At 41.3% G+C, this 18,770-nt stretch overlaps 1 protein-coding gene across 3 annotated transcripts; it reads right to left on the bottom strand.

Moving 5' to 3' along the window:
- Window positions 1-3,020: 3,020 nt before the first annotated feature.
- Window positions 3,021-15,008, bottom strand: LOC143491266 (fucolectin-4-like). Of its 3 annotated transcripts, none has more exons than XM_076990117.1 (7): window positions 14,879-15,008; window positions 8,430-8,460; window positions 8,103-8,179; window positions 7,709-8,006; window positions 7,466-7,617; window positions 3,339-3,618; window positions 3,021-3,246 (listed from the first exon to the last, which is right to left on the bottom strand). In XM_076990117.1, exons 1-7 carry the CDS (start codon window positions 14,997-14,999, stop codon window positions 3,096-3,098), a joined length of 1,110 nt encoding a protein of 369 aa, XP_076846232.1. In that variant the 5' UTR covers window positions 15,000-15,008; the 3' UTR covers window positions 3,021-3,095. The 3 variants fall into 3 exon arrangements, with proteins under 3 accessions (XP_076846232.1, XP_076846233.1, XP_076846234.1); XM_076990118.1 differs by having other exon boundaries at window positions 14,874-14,950; XM_076990119.1 differs by lacking the exon at window positions 14,879-15,008 and adding an exon at window positions 8,646-8,729.
- Between the last annotated feature and the right edge of the window lie 3,762 nt (window positions 15,009-18,770).

Here is an 18,770-nt window from a genome sequence, read left to right on the forward strand (position 1 = left end):
CTGTCCCGGTCCCCGTGTCTGTTCCCCAAGTTGTTACCCACCTTGTTCCTGTCCCCGTCACCATCGTCCAAGCCGTGTTTGCCTCAGTGTTTACCTCTGCCCTGTCCCCTGGCCCCGCTCCAGTGTCTGTCCCCGGTCCTGTCCTGTCCGGCCCTGCTCCTGTGCCTCGCCCTGGCCCTGTCCGGTCTCCCTGTGTCCCGTGTCATGCCGTGTCCCGGCCCAGCTCTTGGCCTGTCTTCCTGTCTCCAGTCCCTGCCATGTCCTGGGTCCCTCGTCCTATTTTGTCTGGTCCTGTCCCTCCGGTCTGTCCTCTGTCCGCTGTCCTGTCTGCCCTTGCGTGCCCCGGAGTGGCACGCTTTGAGGGGGGGTTCTGTCACGTAGGGCAACGCCCCCTCTCGTAGCTGTCACTCTGGGTTCCCTCATGTCCGTGTTCCCTGCCTGTTTGTCCCGCCCTGCTCGTTTGTCTTCGTGTTTCCTTGTTTGTTGTCACGCCCCAGTGTCATTGCCATCACCTGTCCCTAGTTAGTTTCTATGTATAAAGTCCCAGTATTTCCCCAGTCCAGTATCCGTGATTTTGTCTGCTTCGTGCCTTGTGCTTTGTTATACCTGTTCTTCATGAGTATTGTTTCCGCTGCCAGTATTCCTGCCTGTTCCGTGTTTCCCCATAGTGTTAGTACTCTGTCCTATTATGTCTGTTCGCGTTTCATGTCTGGACTGCCTGCCCGTTGTGACCCATGCCTACTATTTCGACTCTGCCTCTGGAATTTCCTTTAATAAATCTCGCTCCTCTCAGCGATTGTTTCCGTCTCCTCGCTCCGTAGCGCGAGCTACGTTACACTCAGGTCACAGGTATCTGTCAAAATTGGACCGCGGACAAATTTAGTTGAGTACGCCTGGTATAAAGAAACACCCCTCAAAAACAGGGGAAGGAACATTTACCTGACCAATTTTAATGTTGCTTTTTGTTTCAGATTTGAAAAGTGCTGGAATTTAGGCTAAATACTTGAAAATGTTTGAAATTGTAACTACTTCATTTCACAACAAATATCTGTCTGACTGAACAGTTTTCTTGTATTACGTTAACAAATACGAGCCTCTTGTAATTCCAGGACAAAACATGAGAGAACGTGAAGACGTTAAGATTGGGCGTTTTGAAAATAAACAACAATTATATAATGTGATAAAAAAGCTAATTATTTCAGATCATTTCGAATATATGTATAAATATTTAACTTAATTAAGTTTAACGTGCTGGGAAATATTGAAATTGACCTTGAAAGTGACGTATAAATGCTTTAATTCCACCTTGTAAAGGTGTATGAACCCTGCAAACGACTTTGTTCATTGCGCTGAAGCGCGCGCGCAAAGTTACAAAATTCGAGAGGTGCACGACCTTGCGAATCGACAGTGCGTGAGGCCCTCCGCCACCGCGATTACATAATTTTTGCCGCGCGAACCCTCGCGCCGCTCGCGCCGCATCAAGTACAAACCTGGCTTAAACCTAGCTTTAAAGCACTTCTACGGCACTTTCAATGTCCATTTAAATATTTCCCAGCTGACTCAGGTTCTCTCTAAGCTCGGGATCTTGAACGGAAAACCTGAATACCCCCCTGTTCAGTCATCTATTTGTTGTGAATTGAAATACAGTTACAATTTCAAGCATTTTCAAGTACTTTAGCCTAAATTCCAGCACTTCACTGGAACACAATGCACAATTAAAATTCGTCACGTAAATTTTCCGCCGTTTGCGGAGGTTCGCGCAAGGTGCAACGTTCACTTGTCGCTGATCACCTACAGTGTTTCTCACACAGCTCACACACACACGTAGGTACGTCCACACGGAATTAACACAAACGTAGCGCTTTCAAAATAAAAGCGTCACAGTTGTATTGCACGCACGACATAGATATTTGTTTCATTTATGATTGGCCTCTCGCAGGCCGGACAGGGACGCACAACGGGCCGGATGTGCCCCGTGGGCCGTAGTTTGTCCAGGTCTGTTCTACACCAATAAAGCTACTTAAAGAGACATTGCATCTTGGCATCCTGCCTTTCTCCTTCACCATTAGTATAACTTATAAGCAGTACTATACAAAAGTCATGGACCACCCTTGATTTAATTATTAATCAAAACAGGCCTCAAGGAAGTCATAATTTTGTATTTCACAGATCGACTGTGTGTAAGATCGGCTGATGCCATGAGAAGACGTCTCAGAGTACATCTCCAGTTATGGCCACAGACTGGCAGCGGCTGCCTTCAGTCACAACTATCAGCGGACTTTTATGTAGAGTCCGGCTTCAAATCACATCCGCCGCACATCCAGACCATAGACACACCTGTCCGATCTTGTTGACTTTCACAGGTATGATTCACTACATCATCCTGATCGTTCTTATGTATGTGACTTGGTGATCAGTAGGTGACTTATTACATCACACTCTCTCTTAAATGAATAAAACTCTCATTAACTACACATTACATTTTTTCTATTTGACCAATTAATGTGAGTTAAATCAGTTTCTCATTTTTATTTTTCTAAATGTCTTATGTGATTGGACCTTTCAACAGACCATCAGTAATACTCACCCACGCTGTCACCTTTATTCATCAGTTGCTCAACATTAAACTAAATAATGCTTATAACAGAACTCTTAGAGCCACAAACTAACAATGACAGGATTCATCTCGGTGAGATGATTCTCCTTATACATCATCTCAGTGAGATGAATCCTGAGAAAGGAGAGAGGTGGTCCCACTAAGGTCCTATTTTGAACCAAGGCTAAAGACTCTGCCACACAGCTAGGATCTTCACTCAATACATAAAAACTGTATTGTCTTTAGAGACAAAAAAGAAACTGCCAGAGTGGCAACAAAACCAAAACAAAACAATTGACTAGAAAGCAAGACCTTCCAAAGTCAGTCTAAATGTTATGTAGACCATGCCAGACTGAAGGTCTCTCTGCTCGTCCTACACACCCATTTAACTGCTAATGGAAAAACAATAATCTTGCATAGGGTATTAATGCTTACAAATCTTTATTTAATATATGCCAAAAGTACAACAGTGGCCAACAACTGATGTGGATCGACGTGATCAGAGAAGAGGAGATCCAAACACCTCCACCTCACAGAGTGTAAGATACTCTTTTCTTCCTGGAATCACAATGTTTATGTAGCGTCCCTCCATCCCCTTACATTCATAGGACAATTTAGTATTAGTATCAGTGGAGAGGATCTCTGCACATCTGGACATGTAGGAAGAGAAGGAAAATTATTACTATTACCAGTAATAATATTATTATGTGTATATTTTTGCGTAAACCTTAGAGTAGTTCACCTTGGGTTATTATTGCCATTGTTGTTCAGACTGTCTCCAATTCTGATTTCAGCTCCTTTCAACCGTTCAGGAAGCTCCTGCCTGTTGGTGACATGAATGGAAAACACTTTGTGTTGTTCCAGCAGATCCAGTCTCCACCAGGGCCCGAAGTCTTGTTCAGTGTGTGTGCAGGAACCATGGCCGTACACACCATCTGGGTTTCCATCAATGGCGTTGGAAGGAAAACCTGTTACATAGAGGCTGGACTGTGTAGCTCTCGCCTTGAGTGCCACATTCTCCCCTGCACAAGGTACAGTGTATTGAAAATGGAGCATGTTGCAGGGAACAATTACAATAAAAAATACAATAAAAAAATAAATAAATACAATAAAAAAATATACACTGTACAAAAATGTTTTTCTAAGGAATCATCAGAGTTGTTTTTCCTAAGGGATCATCTTATATACTAAATGTCTAAACTGAAATTTTGAATATATGAATATCTCGTTTGTCTCCTCTGAGTCACTTTTTAAAATAGATGTGTAGCCTATAAAGTGTTATAGATACTGGAATAATGTATTATAATAGTTTTATATTGCAAACTGTGACTGATTCTATGAGCATGAAAGGTTAAAGAACACAACAACTGTAACTAGGCTCAACTACTGCTATAACCCCTGGCAAAATTATGGAATCACCAGTCTGGGATGAGCACTCATTCAGACATTTTATTCTGTAAAACAAACTCGTGTCACGGTACTGCGGGCCCCCTACTGGTCGCCTCCGTCCACAGCGGCAGTTGTTTTGTTGTTGTTGTGTTGTGTTCGTCCCTCAGGTGGGCGGAGCCTGCAATCTGTCTCACCTGAGGGTGGTTTGTTTGTCTATATATGTGTTGTCTTTGTACCAGTTGACTGCTGGTTATTATATCCCTAATTCGGATCATGTCACGGGTTTTTGGTTTGTGCACTTTCTTCATTAAACCATCCATTTTCTCTGAGATTTGGCGTGATCGCTTCCTTTTTGTTTCGCTCACCCTGCCCGTCACAACTCGGATCAAAAACATGATGCATTAATAAGGTCATTCCAAAGTGCAACTTCTTGGTGTCACGGTGAGGGGGCCGGGTCGCCACCAGAGGGCGCGCAACCCAGCCAGCAGCCGATCCCAGCACACACCCCCGCGCACTCAGCCACTCCCACAGTCGCAATCACCATCATACTGAGCACCTGTTTCTTGTTTACTTTGCACTTCTTAAGCCCGCAGGTCGTCTGGTCCAGTGCTGCACATTGCCACTACGAGCGTCGCTGATCCAAGAGATCCTATACACATATTGTGTGTGCTAAGAGCATTACTTGGGCATCACTGTGTTGTGTTTGCGCTACGAGCATTACTTCTGCATCCCTGTATGCGCTACGAGTTTTACTTGAGTCTGCCGTTTAAAGCCATGGAGAATAAACGTACCTCTGTCTCACCCACGCCTCCGGTTGCCTCTGTTCCGACGCCTTCGGCGTCACAGTTGGCTTTCAGAAACACTAAAAGAAATGATGAAAATCATTGTGGAAACAAAGGAAATGTAACTTTTTGTAACGTACTGATCAGGCAGACAAGGATCCAAGTGCGGAGAATAGCCGCTTTTATTGAAACTACGATCACAGAGCAATCGAACATGTGAGATACTCCGTTCAGGGTGTGTTGTGTAGGAGTATTGTAAATGTAGTCAGGATAGTCCAGGGTCACGCCGGTGAGACAAAATCCAGGAGGTACAGAGGGACTAGGCAGGGAACAAGGTCTAGGAGGAGAGCAGAGGTCGGGACACAGAAAGGCAGTAACATGGAAAGAACGCTTGGTACGTGGCATGGCAACAATACTTCGCAACCCGGAAGAGAGAGGAGGAAGCTTAAATAGTTGCAAAGGGGGAGGGGCAGGGCTTAATTTGAGCCAGATCCTGCCATAACAGGATCCGGGAACTCTTTAATTTTGAAGCATGTCTGCCTCGATCCAGCAACATGCCGCGGTTTGCTGAAAAAATATGGAATACCTCAAACTGTAGGTAGAATATAAGGACACACCCAGTCAATTTCCTTTCCCTAAATGGACACCTGCCTCAGAATAGATCTGCTCGTTAGTCTGCAGGTAAAAACACCTGCAGTCATGACACCTTGGAGGGCTGCTGGACAAAGTGGAGTGGCAAGAACCACGGCTCCAACAAGAGAAATGTCTCTTGAAACAAAAGAGAGGATTGTGAAACTTCTTGAAGAAGGTAACTCTTCACGCATGGTTGCTAAAGATGTGGGCTGTTCACAGTCAGCTGTATCCAAGATATGGACCAAATACAAACATCATGGAATGGTTGTTAAAGCCAAACGTACTGATAGACGAAGAAAGACCTCAAAGTGTCAAGACAATGGCCATTTGTCTTGAAAACGATGAAGTACAACTAAACAGATGAAGTATAAATGGGAGGAAGCTGGAGCCAATGTGTGTGACCGTAAGAAATCGTCTAAAGGAAATGGGATTAATACAGGAAAGTTAAAGAAAACCATCATTGACACCTAAACAGAAAAGAGCAAGACTGCAATGGGCTAAGGAGAGTGTGATAAAGCGCGACCTAAAACTCCTTAAGTGTACGGATGTAGGGAGTCACACTCTATGGGTAGTGTCGGGTGAGGGGCCTTGTGGCCTGGAATAAGTCCGCACAAGAGGTTGAAACTTGATTTTCTTTTGCACCATTAATTATGAGACACCCACAGCTATATACATATTTACAACGCGTGTTCTTGACAACAAATAAAACAGTACTAAATTGACCCTCTTAGTCAGAGTATAGTGATCTGTGACTGCAAAGTCACATAGATCCCACCTGGACATACGTTCCTAGCCTGCTCTCCCGGGCTAGTCTCATCCCGGGCTAGTTACACCCCGTTATATTCCGTCAGCCCCTCCCCAAGAATATTCCATTTACGTTACAGGTGACACATGGACAAAGAATATAAGACATTCTAATTGCTATCAATACATAATTAAATAAACATCTGTGGTCACATATTCGCATGTCACGACATTACTCTCTTTACATAATTTCCATTTTACATGTGCACATACATAATCTGTTTTGTACAGTTTATGTACATCCCTCCTCTTCTACAAAGGTTAAACCTGCCCAGGTAAGTAAAAGCCTGAGCTTTGAACTCTTACTCTTTTGGTCCACTGGGTGCAGACTGGTCACAGGTAAGCATAATCATACTATATATTATATCTATTGGTAATGTGTAGGTCTACATCATCACAGAGAGGCAATCATGGACTGTGGATGACTGGATGAAAGTTATCTTCAGTGATGAGTCAAGAATCTGCATTGGACCAGGTGATGCTGGAACTTTTGTTTGGTGCCGTTCCAGTGAGATTTATAAAGAGGACTGGCTGAAAAAAAACAACCAAATGTCCACAGTGGAAATGACTGGGGAGATGACTGTGGTTAATTCTTCTATCAATGCACAAGTTTACATTGACATTTTGGACAGTTTTCTCATCCCATCATTTGAACAGATGTTTGGAGATGATGAAAAAATTTTCCAAGATGACAATGCATCGTGCCATAGGGCAAAAACAGTGAAGGCATTCTTTGGAGAAAGACACATTCGGTCGATGTCATGGCCTGCAAATAGTCCAGATCTCCACCCAATTGGAAAAAATTATCCACAAAAGGCTCCGACCTGCAAAGCTGATCTGGCAACTGCTATCAAAGAGAGTTGGCACCAAATTGATGAAGAATACTGTTAGTCACTCATCAAGTCCATGCCTCAGAGACTGCCAACCGTTATAAAAGTCAAAGGTGGTGCTAAACTAAATACTAGTGATGTATTTTGAATTTTCTTTTGTTTATCTGTTTTTCATGATTCCATATTTTTTCCCTGTGCTTGCTCAATAAAAGTAAAATTTACTTTGTTTCCACAATGATTTTTTCATTTGTTTTAGTGTTTCTGAAAGCCGACACATTGCACTTTGGAATGACCTTATTATCGCATCATGTTTTTCATCCGAGTTTGTTCTACAGAAAAAAATGTCTGAATGAGTGCTGATCCCAGAGTGATGATTCCATACTTTTTGCCAGGGGTTGTAGTTTAGCATCGTAGGGGTTTAAGAAACTCACCGTGTGGAGTGGGATAACCATAGACTTCAAACTCACAGAGAGTTAGTTGATTTTTTCCGGGTATGACTACACTGACATAACGTCCTGAGACACCTTTCTCAAAGTTGTAGGTGACGGAATGTCCTGCAGTGATGCTAGAAATGACACCTGCCCTGAAGTGTAAGGAAGAATAACATGAGAATGTTTGCAAGTGTGTGTGTCAGTCTATTTTACAGTTCCATACAGCTGTGAGCATCCTCTCACAATGCGTTGTTGTTTCCATTGTTGAGCAAAGAGTTTCCTATGTGAATCTCAGCTCCATTGATCTTGTCGGAACAGCAGTCTTTTCTGTTAGTTACAGTAACAGAGGTTACTGTGTACTCGTCCAGAAGGTCAACCCTCCACCACGGGTCTGTTTGAGTCTTTGTGGCAGTGCAGGATCCATGATTATAGTTTGCATCTCGATTTCCATCTATTGCATTGTAGGCATGGCCTTGTGGTGCCCGAGGGTTATCCACCAAGTCTGACTGCGTGGCTTTGCCATACAGAGCGAGGTTTCTGGCTACAATGAACAGAGGAACTCACTTCAGATTTGTTCAACTGCACAAAACCATCACATGATGTGTGAAAAATGTGAATGTTTGTGTTAAGTGGATACCTTTCATAGACGCTCCATTTGCAACACCAGTAATTGCAAGGGTGCAAAATAGATAAAATATGTAACTTCCCATTACACTAAAAAGGCAACAAAACAAAATAACTATTTATGTACAATATACATTTATTGAGTTAATTCCATGTCAAACAGAAAAGCAAAACATTAATTTGGCTATTCTACACCTCCTTCCCCATATCAGACAATGAAACTGAAAGACTCAAATGGCAAAAATGACTAATTTTTTTAAAATGTATGTAGAAGATATGTATATGTGGAAGAGAAAGAACAACATAATTAAGGAGGAAAGCAAACCTATATGTTACACACCTCCGACTCGAGGTGCTGTACCAGATGTGTTCTGTGAAGACAGAAGAAATAAATACACAGGTTTTGCTTAACTACTTTAGTTGTGTTTAACTTGGCGTCTCTTCTCGAATTATTCAGAGCATTCCCATCACAGTACATTTGTTATGTATGAAATACATATTTGTATACACATGTTCTTGCCTAAATTACATTTGTCTCCTGGATTTTAGCTCATACCTGTCAAGTTTTTGATTTAAAAATTAGGGAAAATTTCCGCTGGTTGCTGCGAGCATTCCCACCAGCCCAACCAAAGTCCAGGACCCCTTATATTTTTACACGAAAGCATAAGGATTAGCACCACTCCACTATGGGAGATAACAGCCAAACATTCAAACTCTTTACAATAATGTAATTTTTCCAAGGTAAAATCCAACTAAATTCTAGGCACATTGGCAAGCTACTCTACAGACAATATAAACAACGTTACTGAGCCATTAAGTCTTAAAATGTGTTTAACAAATTAAAAGCGGACCATCAACAACCCTTGAACCAGATATATTCATTTCAATGAGTATAATTAGTGTGCATTTCGCTTGTTTTAAACTTGACATTCCTATTACTAAAATGGTAATGTAACTCTGTATTTTCATGATTTAATGATAAATTAACCATTGTTTTGAGGTTGTTTATGCATTTTCAGCATTTACCAACCTGTGAAAACAGGAGAAATAAATACACAGGAGAACAGTAGTTGTCTTGGACACTTGGCTTGGTGTCTCTTCTCTATTGATTCAGACTCCCTGTATAACTAGCACTATCCTCCTGTGCAAGTGAGCCCTCTTAGTGGTCAATGGAAGTAACTTACAAAGGCTCTTTTTTTTGGCCCACGTCCACTCCCTTATCTATCAATAGATCAAATAATAGATCTAATAATAACAATTCTGTATAATATAGTGCAAAGTGATAATTATTGGGGTTAGGTGGACCATGAGAAGATAGTATATAGAAAAGAGGGGAAAAGAATAGAGGGGGAGAGAGAGAATAAAAAGGGAAAAGACAGAAGGGCAGGGGATAAAAATATAATATATATATATTATTAAAAAAATAAGTAAATATATATATAAAAAAAAACAACTAGCTCACATGACCACTGCAAAGAAGAGCAGAAAGTGTACCCAAGACATATAGCACAAGGGTCATTCCAGGATTTTGGTACATTTCCTGTCCCACCACTTAAATTTCAAATGTACAAATGTAATAGTACTAAATTACTATTTTTTTTTAACAATGTACTTGTTCTAAGACAAACTGTAAAATTTGGTGGAAAAAGCTCCTTAGATATTATTCAAAAGACCGAATGTAACGTTGGGGTGGTTGCAAAATCAGGGGGCGGACGCACTGGCGCTGGAGAGCTGGACTCAAGGCTACTAGAAGTAGCCATACTGGCTAACCGTGTTGTGTTTGCATGGAGCACTCTACTTTTGCGTGGCATGGTAAACACTAGAACGAACACAACGACTACAGACTAATCAAACATGAATGTGACACATACCCAAGTAAACTCAAAACAACTATATTTACACAAAGCACCTAAGGACGATGAACATACACAAAGAACCAAAACATAAGATTAGAGGCAATACAAAGATACCGGAATCAAACGTGAAACATAACCAAAACAAACAGAAACGAACACCATAAGAATGCTCACAATACACTCAGAAAAAGAAAATACAGAACACGTAGGCTACTTAAACTAGACACGGACTCGCAGGACAATACACTGTTGACATATAACATAAGGAAACGTGACTAAACCTAAACTAACCATATACAACACAAGGCAAACATAACAACTCTGAAACTAACCATATACCACAAGGCAGTAGCAAACCGTGACCATTAAACCTGGGCCCACTCCCATCACCCCCCCCCCCCCCCCGAATCCTAATTAACTGCAATAAAAAAAATAAATAAAATTGAGACGACAGTACAGCTTTAAAAACGCAATAAACAATAACATATGTACTATATAACTTCTTAAGCAAAATGAGGTTCCAACAAAATAAGGTTCACAGCTCCGTGTTCCTCGGGAGCGGAATATGTAAACAAGGTGCGCGAGGACATCAAAGGAATGAATCGAAAATAGCTAGCGGTGGTACGCTAACGATAGCTAGCGTCGCCACAGCGGGTGGAAATTATCATACAGTTAAGCCCGCCGACTAAGAGGAAAGATATGATTAGTCAATTTTGCTGTCATTTGAAACTGGTATTGCGCTGAATTATAACTGCCAGGCCCTCTGTAAACGAACAGTGGGCATCACAGTCCTGATAGGGGGAGACACAAGCTCACAGGCTTCCACTTAACCCCTCACCTTCCAACACAGATTGAATAGACACGGGTGAATAATTTATTTGCTTATATTTTTGTAATTGTTTAGATGGCGATTGTCAAACTGTAAGTAGATAAAATAAAATTGGATAAATTGTATTATATATATTTACGTTTTAAGAATATTTTAGGCCCTCTGAGAGGGCAAAGAGGGCCCTGACGGTTCCCCACTGCCACAAGGCAAACTGTAACACAACAAAGGGAAACTTGACGAAACTGAAATGATCCTTACACACTGAAACTTGAGCAAAGTACACACACCAAACTTTAACACGGAGAACGACACTGAAAGCATAGCACAATAAAGATCTAGATTAGAGGTGTTCCAAAAAATCGATTCATATATCAAAAATTGATTCTCATTTACTACGATTCAGAATCAATTTTAAATGTCCCAAAACACTCCACACTCGTGCGGAAAAGTTTCAAAACAAATGGAGGAAAGATATTCAACCTGTCCCGTCTTCATTTAAGGCAAAAATATGGGTTCATTTTGGTTTTTACCGAATGCCAGGGAAGACCAAACTTGACACAATGTAGCTCGTGTGCAAGGAGTGTGTAACGCCGTGACCACGGGAACGTACACACCGTGTGAAATAATATAGAGAAGGGTGGACCCAAGTGAAATAATATAGAGAAGGGTGGACCCAAGTGCCGGCTCGCAAGAGCAAGACGTTTGATACTTGTCAAATGTATTAGCGAGAGGGAAATGCGCACAGCGACCCAGAACAAACAAAACAACGCAGAAGACTCAATGCACAAAAGAATAGAAACAAAAACTGTGAGGGCACAGAGTAAATAGAAAATACAACGCGTAGAAAATAACACTCAACTGCAGAGAGACGGAAGAAAGAAGCAAAATAACAACAGTAAAAACAAAACCAAGGACGCCAGCAGAAAAATAAAACCCTTCCCAAAAATAAAGGCAAAACGGATAGGAAGAAATACAGGATTGGGAAAACTTGAGATGAGTCAGGAAGCGACGCAGGAGATAGATACTCAAATAAGTAAAGAGAAAGCATAACAGAGAGAGGTGGCGAGACACCATTAAACGAGAAGCAACCACAGAGGAAGCAGGGACCTGGCTGTGTACGGTTACGCCGGTTTAGTCTGGGACTGACTCTGGTGCCCCTAGCAACAGCTGGGAGAACTGCATCCGAGCCAGCCCTGAGAGCTTGCAAAATGAAGCTAAAGAATTTTGGTAACACAACAAAAAGCATTTTATTTTACCAAAGCACATTGTTTTTGTTCATTAAAAGTGAAAGACACTTTATTTTCTGTATTTGTCATTCTGTCTTGCAAAGCAGACTGTAGTAGATCATGCAGATTTTATAGACTGAAGCAGAAATTTTTATAAATCAAATCGTTTTTTGAATCGAAAATCGTTTTGAATTGAAAATCGATTTTGAATCAAATCGTGGCCCCCAAAATCGGAATTGAATCGAATCCTGAGATAGTAAACGATTCCCACCCATAATCTAGATACCTACATTCAAACCAAAGTACAAGCAAGACGTAGAGCGAAACATACAGAACTGAAGCACACGCAAGACCTAACCTTTAACATACGAACTGAAGCAAGACTTAACTTTCAACATTGACCCCCACCGAATACCTGAAACACAAGGAGTAAATACAAACCCAAACAAATCCTAAAACAAGCGACAGCTGAAACCAATGAAACAAAAACAGAGGTGGAACTAAACAGAAGCTGAAAAGACTAGAGGAGGAGGAGCCAGGCTACACAGACAGAGAGGGGGTGGTGCCAGGCGTGACATCGAATACCTTTGGACCACCTCAAAAAATGGCCGTTTTCTCTTGTCCCACACATTGGGTGACCAACTCCTTTGCCAAATTTAACAATTAAAATAAGCTCTAAATAAATTACTTCTTCTTTAATATTGTTGAAATGCATCTCCTTTACTTGTGAAAACAACTTCTTTGGTCTACATTGTATTGCATGTCACAGTTTTTACACTATTAAGTTGTGTTCCACAACATTCGCACAGCCCTGTTACCATAAGGCATTATATCTGGCAGAGAAAGAGTTAACAATATTTGTTTACTGGCACAAAGGAATTTGCATCACAAGGACATTTCCTGCCCACATGGCAAGAAAAATGTGTGCTCTAACAATTTTCAAGGTTTTTTTCCCAAATATGTTTGTCCAAGTTGTGTGTGTCACTCAGTGAATGCAACCCTGTTCCTCATATTGTAAGACTAATATTGAGTAGAGTCAAAATTTACTTTATATACTTATATAACCATATTTGTCCTTGATCTTTCCTTGATCACAACTTAGACTAAATTTGCAACCCTGTTAGTCGCAACTCTGTTACTGCATACCAATTTACATCTAATTAAAAAAAACTGCTTCCATATCTGAGCTTGACGAATCAAACTTTTTGATTGTCTATAACCTGTAGCTAATAAATATATGACTAAAAATGATCAAATTGAAGATCAAATTTTCAGAAATTACCACCCCTGAAATGTACCAAAATCCTGGAACGACCCACAAATGACTGTGATGTATATGTATCTGTGAATATGTGTTTATGTGCAACATAAAAGTGCAGAATAGGATAAATGTACAGAATGTACTTGCCAGCAAGGGTATAAAGCTGCGACAACATTCCCCCAGAGGCCAGAGGTAGGCAGAGAAAGACCCGGGAATCCCACCCACCCACGGCCCCTCCAGGAGCAGTGGAGTCCCAGGGCCACACTTCCCCATGACCCTCGCATGCCTGCCCCAGCGGGCGGGAGAGGGAGACCCCGGACAGCGCCCCCCCAGCCAAGGAGTGCAGGTCCAGAGGAAACAGAGCCCCCCCCCCAGGATGCCGCCCCCTCCACCATGGGCCAGTAGCAAAGCCCCAGCGCCACGTGCCCCCGAGAACCACCCCTACCCGGCAGGAGGAGCCCCAAGCCACCCCGGACCACAACCACCCAGGTGAGTGGGCCAACCGCCATGCCGCAGCACCAAGCTGGGCCCCGGAAATACATACATATACACACCCACAAATGTACTTACACATTCACCCCAATATATACACACGTCCCCATATACCCCCCCCCCTCCAACACATACTCATTCATCTACCTATACAAACGGAGACAAGGACAAAAACAAACATTCATCCGAACTAACACACTCTTCGTGGCGGGGGCAAATGGATGGACCAGCAAGGATCGGCAGCAGCCCCAAGATGCCACCAGCCCAGCCCAGCCCCGCCCCAAGCTTACAAAGGCTCTAGGTTTGAGGCCCGAATGAAAAAGTAAATCACTACAAGCATAAAAAAGAGAATTATTGTGACAACACATTAATTCTGTTAGATAGGGGTCACATATATCTTACGTCACCTATACCTTACCCATACATTACGTCACCTATACATTACGTCACCTATACCTTACATCACCTATACCTTACATCACCTATTCATTACGTCACCTATACCTTACATCACCTATACCTTACGTAACCTATAACTTACATCACCTATACCTTACATCACCTATACATTACGTCACCTATACCTTACATCACTTATACCTTACGTAACCTATAACTTACATCACCTATACATTACATCACCTATACATTACGTCACCTATACCTTACATCACCTATACCTTACGTAACCTATAACTTACATCACCTATACCTTACATCACCTATACCTTACATCACCTATACATTACGTCACCTATACCTTACATCACAATTTGGTCACACCAAATTCTGTTTTCAAAATAGTTTATATAATATATACCAAATTCTATAATCTGTAAATCTATGTAGATTGTATATATTGTACATTTTGCACTTGCTACTTTATTGCACTTCTGGTTAGATGCTAAACTACATTTAGTTGCATTGTACTTGTACATGTGTAATGACAATAAAGTTGAATCTAATCTAATCACCTATACCTTACATAACCTATACCTTACATAACCTATACCTTACATCACCTATTCCTTACATAATAATCATAATAATAATACATTTTATTTGATGGAGCCTTTCAAAAACCCAAGGTCACCTTACAAACAGATCACCTATACATTACCTCACCTATGATTTCTTGTCTTAGTGGTTGAGGAGCTGTGCGATGCCTTGGGAGAAACTGACACAGACACAAGTTTATGTGGAGTGCACACTTCTCAACTTCATACAAACCTGCTTTTATAGCCATAAACCAAAGTACATAATCAACTCAAGGGTGATGAGACTATGGACAAAGTCACAGTCATGCTTAGAAGACTGGAGTAAGTGTGGGCTGATGACTATCAACACTTCCGTCTTGAAGCAGAAGATAAGGACATTTCACAACCAAAAAACATGGTTTTTCATGGAGCCCAAAAATCACATACCAGGACCTCTATACCATCACAAAGTTCACCCAAAGGTCCCTACAAGTGTTGAACACTGGTAACAAAGAGGTGTGAAGATTAGTCTCACTAATCAGATCCTCAAACATAATTAACATAATTAATGTATCTAATGTCTAATGTATCTTCAAAATGATTCAAACACCAGTTAATTTTGCCGTGTTTAAAGGATATACTGTGCTGTGCATCTTTGTCAGAACAGAATTGGTAAAGAACGGTAACTAACTACTTCATGCAGTACATCTCCAAGAAGAGAAAAATCCTTCAGCTTGCATCAGAATCATTTGAGTCTATTGACAAGGACCTAATACGTTTGTCAGATGTTCTAGACATACATGACAGCCATCCCGTTCCTCAGATGTTCTAGATCAGGGGTGCTCATTACGTCGATGTGGAAGTGTCGGTCGATCGCGAAGGAATGTGCGTAGATCGCGTCACATAAAATAGTAGTAGATGAATCGCACATCTGCTCTGACGGTTGTATTTTGATTGACATTCACGGTAGCCAATCTGCAATCCACTCAACAAATTACGTTCGCCACCCCCCCCCCCGCTCAACAAACTACGTTCGCCGCCACCCCGGTAGATCTTTCTGATTTGGTCATCTTATAAGTAGCTCGCAAGCTGAAAACTGTGAGCACCCCTGTTCTAGATATACATGACTGCTATCATGTTCCTCAAAGTGAACTATTGCTCCACTATTGATGAAGTTAGGGTGCAAAGGTCCAGTTCAAACATCAGTGTTTGTCATTGAATGTTGCAATCACGTTAAGCCAAGACCACTGCCATACAGGGACTCTCCCACTAGTCATCCAGCCACCTGCACCGCAAACAGAAATGGATACATTAATGAGAAATAAATGTGTTTTATTGAGAGAGAAGAAATGTGCTGACAAATCAAACTAAACCATTACATCAGAGGTATTTTGCAAATCAAAGTGTCTAGTTTTGATATTACCAAGTTAGAACACTCCATTTAAAAAAACTGTAATTCATTCAATTAAATTAAAATGTGTAGGTTTTCGTATGAATTAAACATTACATCAGCATAATTTACAGAAATGTTATAATTCATTCCATCAATCCAATAATATTTCAAGTTATGCAACAGTAAATAATAACTATAAATAACAATAAATAACTAATTTTAAAGTTACCATGTTCAGAGAATCAAAAACACATCTTTACAGCATGGTAGCACTTGAATCTGTTTACACCCTGATGGTTATTTATAGATAGATAGATAGATAGATAGATAGATAGATAGATAGATAGATAGATAGATAGATAGATAGATAGATAGATAGATAGATAGATAGATAGATAGATAAACATTAATATGAAATGTAATATTAATTATTGATCACGCATTTTACTGCTCCACAGCGACATCTGGTGGGGTCAGGCCAACTGCCACTAATGTAGAGACGATCAGGTAATAGAGCTTCAGTAGTAAATGTATGGAGCTTTTTTAGTGTCACCAGAACCTGAACCTGAAATCATTATTACTTGAAAAAACAGTCTGTGAAATTCATTCAGGTATGAAAAAATTAAAGTTAAAATTCAGGTTCACCTGAAATGGCACCTTGTGGCAGCTGCCACATAATCATGGCACTTAGTGTGGCCAGTGCTGTGTGACTGTGGTCTCCGTTGTCCAGAAACGCCGCCTGCCTCTGCTGACAGACATCTAAAGAGTCTTAGGTGACTCTGCGTATCGGCCACTCGCTTAAATCATCCCGACGAGCCCCGAATCGCCATTTGTTGAAATGAAGATGGTTCATAACTTTTATTTTTTAATTATGTTCAGTGAAAGGTTCTAGTCGACATCCAGCTAGAAAGCTCTAAATTACTAGTTCAGAATACTGTTTAGCGATAACGTCGAATTCAGATTATAGGAGGGTACGCAAATCTACAGTGGTAGACCGTTAACAACAGCACTGTAAATTTAAAGGATTTATAATTATAGATGTATGGATATCAGTGAATGTTCCTCCACACCATCAGCGTAATTTAAACCTCTGCGAGTGAGTGTCATCGCATTTGTAGTATTTGTGCAAATGTAGATAGTTTAGCTTTGTATTGAGGGTCAATTTAGTACTGTTTTATTTGTCCCGAGATGAGACTAGCCCGGGAGAGCAGGCTAGGAACGTATGTCCAGGTGGGCTCTATGTGACTTTGCAGTCAGAGATCACTATACTCTGACTAAGAGGGTCAATTTAGTACTGTTTTATTTGTTGTCAAGAACGCACGTTGTAAATACGTATATAGCTGTGGGTGTCTCATAATTAAAGGTGCAAAAGAAAATCAAGTTTCAACCTCTTGTGCAGACTTATTCCAGGCCACAAGGCCCATCGCCCGACACTACCCATAGAGTGTGACTCCCTACATCCGTACACTTAAGGAGTTTCAGGTCACGCTTTATCACACTCTCCTTAGCCCATTGCAGTCTTGCTCTTTTCTGTTTAGGTGTCAATTATGGTTTTCTTTAACTTTCCTGTATTAATCACATTTCCTTTAAGTGATTTCTTACGGTCACATATACTGGCTCCAGCTTCCTCCCATTTATACTTCATCTGTTTAGTTGTACTTTATCGTTTTCAAGACAAATGGCCTTAAGTTCTTTGTCTTGACGCTTTGAGGTCTTTCTTCGTCTATCAGTACGTTTGGCTTTAACAACCATTCCATGACGTTTGTATTTGGTCCATATCTTGGATACAGCTGACTGTGAACAGCCCACATCTTTAACAACCATGTGTGAAGAGTTACCTTCTTCAAGAAGTTTCACACTCCTCTCTTTTGTTTCTAGAGACATTTCTCTTGTTGGAGTCGTGGTTCTTGCCCCTCCACTTCGTCCAGCAGCCCTCCAAGGTGTCATGACTGCAGGTGTTTTTACCTGCAGACTAACGAGCAGATCTAATCTGAGGCAGGTGTCCATTTAGGGAAAGGAAATTTACTGGGTGTGTCCTTATTTTCTACCTCCAATTTGAGGTATTCCATATTTTTTCCCTATAAATGCTCAATAGCACAGGAATAAAATAGTCAGGAATGATCTCCGTGCAGATGCGGTTCACCTGCTACTCATCGCCCTTCCCCAGGGCTAAATTTGTAAATCAAACGATGCAGGAATGCAAACAGCGTCATGAGACAAACAGCAAACCGCGGCATGTTGCCGGATCGAGGCAGACACGCTTCAAAATTAAAGAGTTCCCGGATCCTGTTACGGCAGGATCCGGCTCAAATTAAGCCCTGCCCCTCCCCCTTTGCAACTATTTAAGCTTCCTCCTCTCTCTTCCGGGTTGCGAAGTATTGTTGCCATGCCACGTACCAAGCGTTCTTTCCATGTTACTGCCTTTCTGTGTACCGACCTCTGCTCTCCTCCTAGACCTCGTTCCCTGCCTAGTCCCGCTGTACCTCCTGGCTTCTATCTCACCGGCGTGACCCTGGACTGTCCTGATTACGTTTACGATACTCCTACACAACACATCCTGAATGGAGTATCTCACCTGTTTGATTGCTCTGTGATCGTTGTTTCAATAAAATTCATTTCAATTCATTGAAAAATCAATGTTTCCACA

Source organism: Brachyhypopomus gauderio, unplaced genomic scaffold (assembly GCF_052324685.1).
Source record: "Brachyhypopomus gauderio isolate BG-103 unplaced genomic scaffold, BGAUD_0.2 sc73, whole genome shotgun sequence".
NCBI classification, from domain to species: Eukaryota; Metazoa; Chordata; class Actinopteri; order Gymnotiformes; family Hypopomidae; genus Brachyhypopomus; species Brachyhypopomus gauderio.

Excerpts from the sequence above, each read along its gene's own strand:
- LOC143491266 (XM_076990117.1), bottom strand. The coding sequence starts at position 14,999 with ATGGCTATAAAAGCAGGTTTGTATGAAGTTGAGAAGTGTGCACTCCAC. Across the intron at positions 7,618-7,708 it reads AATGGAAACAACAACGCATT|GGCAGGTGTCATTTCTAGCA; the intron begins GTGAGAGGATGC and ends CTTACACTTCAG. Across the intron at positions 3,619-7,465 it reads TGGTTATCCCACTCCACACG|GGGAGAATGTGGCACTCAAG; the intron begins GTGAGTTTCTTA and ends TACCTTGTGCAG.